Raw genomic sequence first — 7,202 nt, forward strand, 5'->3', positions numbered from 1 at the left:
CTAACATAACCCAAAAGTCCCTCTTAAGCACTGGAACGGAAAAGATCCCTACACCTTATATTGGCACATGTCACTATACAGCAATCTTTTGTAAACTTTCAATAAATTTACTAGGGCTCTTGGTTCAAGTAAATACTATCCTACCATGGATATACAAAGTACAGAAATAGAAGGTGAATTCCAGCAACCTGAACATCAGGCTGAAATAATATGCCAAAGCATACCATGTAAGTAAAACAGTAATATATATTCCTGTACATAATGAAAACACTCACTAAACATAAAATTTTTAGCATCTGAATAGAAAATAAATTAATAGAGAAAACTTCTGTTTTGGGAAAGAGTGAGTACAATGCAGGAGATTGATATTTTTAACTCACCACTGTCTAAGTGGGAGGGGTTATTAACAAGCAAAACTGCATGTTAATAACAAAAAACATGGTCATGGTCATTTGTATATGTAATTATGGGATCAGAAATTCACAAATATACCTTTTGGCAGTACGGCAGACTTCGTCCACCCACTTGCCTTGTGATGACTGAGAAAAAAAGACACAGTTTTCACGCTTCCCCCCGTTTGGTTGGGCACGATCCCAATTGAAGTACTGTAGAGCCATGCCATTGACATCAACAAATTTCCCTTCATTTATCATGTCATTGACACCCAACCAAAACTCAGATGCTCTAGGCATGCTTTTTTTGCCATAATCTCGAAGAGCGTTTGTTTCATCGTTATTCCTTGGGATAGCCAGTGTCCCCCCCTTGGCTATGCAGTCTTCGTTGGCTTCATGAAAAGGTTTGGTGCCTTCTGATACGAGGTAGCACTTCTTATGGGCCTTTGTCCCACGAAGACAGACTGTGAATAGATATTGATTTCCATGTTATTCAAAGCTATAGCCCAAGCTTTTACTTGATGTTTCCTAAAGTGATAATTTTCTACAGGTATTTTGGGGATTAAGCAGGCAAGTCCCTCAGCAAGTGAAAGGCTCTTGCCTCCACAGAGTGGACCTAAAAGTAGCAGTAAGATCAGAGTTTCCTGCTATTCCTCCTGTTCATGTAAGACTTTGTATGCAGCCAACATGTTAGTGTGCCTTTGGAAAGTCTGAACAGACGGCTCACAGGCACTCTGCAAAGCACCTTGCGCTACAAGGGATGGCCAAAAGCACAGTATGCTCTTGCAGCTGCTCTGAAGAAGAGACACTTAAGAGGAAGGACAGACATAGCTGTGATCTTAACACTATGAAGTGCTTTGAAGAATCTTTCCTGTGTTTATGCTGATAAAGCTGAGGCATGATCTTGAGCCCCAGATTCCCTCCAGCAATGTAATTCGCTCAAGGTTTATTTTGGCATTCTAAAAGAGCGAAATAAAATATAACCCAGGCCTGTTGTCAGTGTATCTTATGTCTTCTTTTAGCAAATAGTCCTGCTTTCAACATTTTAACCTTATTTCATCAGTCTTAAAAGTGACGGAATGGATGAGGTATGGTTGGTTGTACTGTTGGCAGATGTGGGTTGGTCATCAGGAAGTCTATACTTGGCTTTACAGTAAAGAGACAGATCTAAAGGTCTCTTCGTATTTATGATATTTAAGTGCCAAAGTGTTATGCATTAACTAAGCCTATTTCCTAGCAAACAAAAGCAGGACAGAAAAGTGCTATTTAAAGTGTCCTGTGCACCAGAAAAATGTTGATTTGAAATTCATAATGCAAATCTCTGGATGATTGATAAATTATATTGCCACCTGCAAAAGAGTACACATTTGCCTCCTTAGTTCTTAATTTCCGGTCTTTTCAGCAAAGTCCATCCCTTCGAACTCTAAATTCAAATGAGGTAAAGTGACTTAAATCTATAAACACTTTAAAAAAAGTGTACACTTATTACTGAGCTTGCATGACAATCTGAACAAAATAATCTAAACATTTGCAATTATAAATCTGTTTGCTTTTAGTTCTACTGGAACATACCAGGGAAGTCTTGATGTAAAGTCCAAATGTACTAGAACATTAATTTGGCATATGCTTTGTAACTGAAATTGCCTTGCAGAACTGCTGTCAGAGTTCTTCCAGCCCAAGGTCTGTGTGGGCAGGCTCGCAGGTGTGAATCCTTAAACTTTGTTCTCCTGCTCTCCTAATGCAGTTATGTGAAATACTGATTCTCCCAAGAAAAATACTTACAAGAAGAGAACCTTCCTCAAAGGAGTGTTCCTTCTGAACTGAGGAAGGTAGCAAAGGCCTTGAATAAACTCCTGTAACAATTTACTTTTAGAATCCTGCATGTGACCACTTCCAGATTATTTAATTTATTGCTTAAATTCATCTTGTACTTATATTAGAAATATGTCATGAAACAATATGAACATCTTCTGTCCTGATGTTTTCTATAATCTGTTTCTAATTCCTCTCATCTGCTCTTGTAAAAGAGTAATTATATATCTGATGAACAGGATATGGAAATCCACTTTGGACCATTTCCTATATGTCTCAGTTTTTTAGTATTTGTAGTTGTTGTATTCATTGCATTCCTTAGCTGCATTTTCAGGGTCATCATTTTATGTTAGGGCTTATCCTGCAAGTTTTATCCTTTCTAGCTGCTAATGGCCAAAGAAAAGTAATGAACATATTTGCTAAATGTTGAATTCTTTAACAAATGTATATTCATGGGAAATATTAGAGACACCTTATCTACCTCAACAATGCTGCAGAAATGATGGAGACTAGCCCTCTTTAGGGAGAAAGTATGTGCTGCTAAATGGTGTGTGGCAACATTTCACACTATGTAGAAAGGACACCTAGGAAATTCTAGCAAAAGTTGAAATCAGATTGTAATACGTCTTGGAAATAGCCATAAGCTAAAAAAGCAGCTCCTTTTTGAAGTATCAGAAGGCCATTAATAAACACAGTCAGAGCTAGAGGGGTGATAGACATCTTTTTGCCAAACTTGGAATCCAGTTGAACAGTGTGGGTTCTGAATTTAGAATATAGCTCAAAATAAGTTTTGAGGATAGAAAATCTCCTGGCTCTGGTTTCATTTCTAAGCCACTGCATACTTACTCTCAAGCTTCTTCTGGAAGCAATACAAGAACTACTTTTAAACAAGAGTTACTTGTCTAGCACAGGCTCCCTCTTTTAAAAAAAACTTATAAAGTCATCTTACAAAATATTTTTATTTTAAATTCCTTATAAAGCTCAAAAAGCTCTATGTAACCCAAGATGTAAACCAAGACAACCCAGATAGTAATATCTCTAAGGCAAATGTGTTCTGTTTCATGTGAATGATGTCATTTCTCCTGTAGTGTCCTCTTGTACATATTTAAATGCCAAGTTTTGTGTCAACAGCTGTGAAAAAGCACAACTGTGTAGTAGGTGCATGTGTATTTATGCTTCTTATTTTGTTTGGAAATTTCCATCTGGCTATTTAAATACTTAAAGGCTCTGCACATTGATACAGGATTTTTCTTAACTCACAGTGGGTATTACTTCGAAGTTTTATGGCAACGTTCACATTTGAATGTCACAAACTGCACCCTTTAAAAAGGCTCAGTCCTTTTAGCTTCCTTTTTTGGGGTATTCTCAGCCTTTTCCATTAATATTTTTGCCTTGATAGTTAGCCCATGTTCATATCAAAGCTGGGGACCTAACTCTGACCATTTAAACACTTAAACCCAGCAACCCTCATTGTGTTACCCTTATCTGATTATACCTAAAATCACAGCTTGAGGTTGGGCATAGCAAAGACAAAAGCAGTTCTTGCTCCAGATTAATTCTTGCTCTTAGTGAAGAATGATCACTTGTACTCCATTAGTTCAGATTTGATTTTACCTGAATGTTTCCTTTAACATTTGTCTCACCATTACAGCTATGGCACACCATAGCTCTGAAGGAGTTGTATTTCTCAGTCACAAATCCCCATTAAAGAGAAGGATGGGAGTGAAGGAGAGAGGAAAGGCAGTGATAACTTTTGGAAGCATTGACCAGTGTGAGCTGCTTTACCTGTCTGAAGTGCTTGCATTTCTTTCAGAGCATTTACTTCTCGCCACAATTTGTCAATCTGCGTCTTTAGGTCATCTTTTTCTTAAATAAAAGAAATATACAGATATGCACACAAAAAAAAATTTAAAAATTTATGTTAAAAGCTGTTTCAAAATATCATGGCTTTCTGCATTGCTGAGAGTTGTTTTGATTTCTTTTAAAGATTTTTCCTTAATTAAAGGATTCCTGTAGGGTTCTTATTTAAAAAAAAAAAAAAAAAAACAAAAACAAAAAACCAAAAAACCAAAAACAACACCCAACCCCCCCCCCAAAAAACCCCAAAAAAAAAACCCCCATCCAAAACCAGGAGGAACCAACCTTTACCTTTTACCTTCTTAGTTTAAATCTCATTTTCAGTTGGACTGTATCCTAGTAACTATTTGAAAACCATGGATTGTTGCAGCTAATCACTATTTAGCATGCCTGTATCTAATTTACAGCAAAATTTGCCTATTTGCTTTTGAACCTGCACACCATGGTGTGTATACATATGAAATACAAATAATAGCAGAACACAAGTTGTGTTTATTCAAAGAAATGTAGTTTCTGTGAGCATAAAAGTTTCACACCACTCTTGTTTTAACACAGTAAGGAACAGCTAGTATAATCCAACTTCATAGTCTAAATGTATGCAGGCAAGCTTGCTGAGCTGCAATTTCCCCTCCCAGGAGGAGCCTTCCTCCCTCTGTTGGTACAGAGAGGGCCTGGTGTTAAGTCACGAAAATTCAGTCTGAATCACCATTTTGTAGCACTTATAAAAGCACCAACAAGATAGTGGGACAAGAAAAGATGCTAATTTGCACATAACAGCTCCATTTTCAGGTTGTCTTTTCTATTCTCTTTTTCTTTATTATTATAATAATCCACCATCACCAAACAACTAGCAGGCATGTTTCCATTGCACAAGATTACAATTTGATTGCAGCAGTAACCAGACCTTCCAGAACCCACAGTAAAGAGCATGAGGAATAAATAAGCTCTTTCACATGCAGCAGAACTAACAAAACCACAGTTCCTACAGATCTGTGTTACATCACCTAATCCTCCAGCTGCACCCCAGAAAGCTCATCTTTTCTCCATATTCCCTACTGCCTGTGGGGATAACCCCAGCTGTCCTTCGTGACTCCCTGGTTTCCCAAGGCAGGACTCCCAGTTCCCCAATCCATGCTCCTCCCTGTGATTCCCAGTTCACAGGAGCCTCTTCATGTCCTCTGTCTGCTTCAAAAAAGGCAAGAAGCAGAACAAGCTGAGCTCCCGGTGCAACTTTTTTCATAGTGGGACACTAATGCAGATCTATTTTTTTTTTTGTAACCCTCATTCTGAATTTCATAAAATATTGAGAAACTTATTCTCAGGAGCTCCATTCTTCTGCCAAATTGTTTCAAGTTCAAAAGTAGGGGAAGCTTGACAGACAAATGTGCTGACAAAACAAATGTATAAGCAGCCTGTCCTTAGAACATGAAGCTAAAACCTATAGAGATTCAAAAGGAAAAGGAAGTATATATAACTGTACAGCTCCAGAGCAGCATAATCATGTTGTACAATGGCTTTATCAAAGCTGCGGCTTTTTCATTGACTAGGAGTTTAAATATTTGCCATTAGTGTAACCTCCATCATACCCTCTTTTATTAGAAATAAGTCTTTAAATTAAATACACAGACATTTCCAAACAACATTCAGCAGTTCTGTATTTGCTCTGTAAGCTTTGCTCTGGGAATTTATGCTTTATCTTTTTCTGCTAATTCTTTTTCATTAGTTTGACTTGCCATTTCACAGTACTTTTAACACAGGTAAAATAACATTCCACAAATATTAGACAGGCATTCTGTTAAAATTAGAAAATGGTACAAAAATCTGAACAATAACCCTTGGAAACTGAATATTTTATTCTGGTCTTTTCTACCATATGAATTTCCATTCTTCTGATCTTAGTCAATATAACTACATAACTAAGAACGACTGGCCAGAGTCCTCTCAGATCTTCCTCTGAGTCCTAAATAATGTCAACAGAGATGAATAGGCATAACAGAGCAATATTTACAACTGTTATACAACTCTATTTCCATAACTCATTCTGCGACCTTATTTTTAGCTTTGCTAACTCAAATAAAAATATTTTTAAGACGGATATCATATAGACTCAACTGTCCTTCGTTAATAAGCATTTGTATAATGTTAGTTTCTGTTTCATGCAATGTTGTTTAAGTACATAGTAAACTTGCATAGTCTATAAGCTTCTGTCCCTCCTCCCACTTAAAACCCAGTACCTTTCACTCTACGTTTGCTGTGCTTCCTGGCTTTGAATTTGGAAGCCTGGCTGATGGTCTGATCCAGCAGTAGTATGCTTATAAGTATAAAAATCATAAGTCCAGTTTGTGCCATGTCTCTTCTAAAGAACTTAAGAAGAAACTTGAAGAGAACTTTAGCAGCTCTGAGAGCAAGTCACATAGACACATCTCAGTAGGGACTGACTGAGGTCAGTTTTATAAAAGTGTAGTGATAGGGTTGGCTGTACTCCTTGCTTACGAAATGTGTTTAATGCTTAAGCTGGCTGTAGCATAAGGCACCCCCTTGTTCTCACATCTCATCTGAAATTCCTATTTCTGTTTTGAATTCAGCTGGGACAGGTTGCTTTTTCAGAGCCCACACCAGCACTGAACAGGGAACTGATTGCCACCAATTGCCATATCTCCTTTTTAACTTTGAAGCCAAAATGTATGGAAAAGTAGATGGATGCTCAAAAACACCTTGTGCAATGCCAGCCTCAAGTAGGGGCAGCCAAAAGATTTCTACAAATAAAACAGGCTCACCCAGCATGGCTCTGACCCACACTGGGTAAGTCATGGCAATGGTCATGATCTTATTTACATTGAAACAGGAAAAGAATTTACTTACTCCTGAGTAAATGCAAACATTGTAGCTACACACACACACATATACACATACTAAGATCACATCATGTGAGTAGTGCACTAATTAATTTATGAAGAGTTAATAAACTCCTAATAGATATGACTGCATTTCTGGTTGAGAACAGTATATGCTATCAGCAGGGTCTAGTTAGGGGAACAAAAAATAGTGATACTCTTCCAAAGGTTCCCCAGTCCTGACTATACGGTCAGAGGAACAGATGCTGATCTCAGTGAAGCACAAGATGCTCAAAGCAGGACAGTG

General features: G+C 37.6%; 1 protein-coding gene across 1 annotated transcript; it reads right to left on the reverse strand.

Annotated features, from left to right (window-relative positions):
• Positions 1-249: 249 nt before the first annotated feature.
• On the reverse strand, positions 250-6,416 carry CLEC3A (C-type lectin domain family 3 member A). The gene is made up of 3 exons (XM_010304313.2): positions 6,296-6,416; positions 3,990-4,070; positions 250-856 (listed from the first exon to the last, which is right to left on the reverse strand). The coding sequence occupies exons 1-3, from the start codon at positions 6,408-6,410 to the stop codon at positions 465-467; spliced, it is 588 nt and encodes a 195-aa protein (XP_010302615.1). The 5' UTR covers positions 6,411-6,416; the 3' UTR covers positions 250-464.
• Positions 6,417-7,202: the final 786 nt, after the last annotated feature.

Source organism: Balearica regulorum, chromosome 13 (assembly GCF_011004875.1).
Source record: "Balearica regulorum gibbericeps isolate bBalReg1 chromosome 13, bBalReg1.pri, whole genome shotgun sequence".
In the NCBI taxonomy this organism is placed as follows: Eukaryota; Metazoa; Chordata; class Aves; order Gruiformes; family Gruidae; genus Balearica; species Balearica regulorum.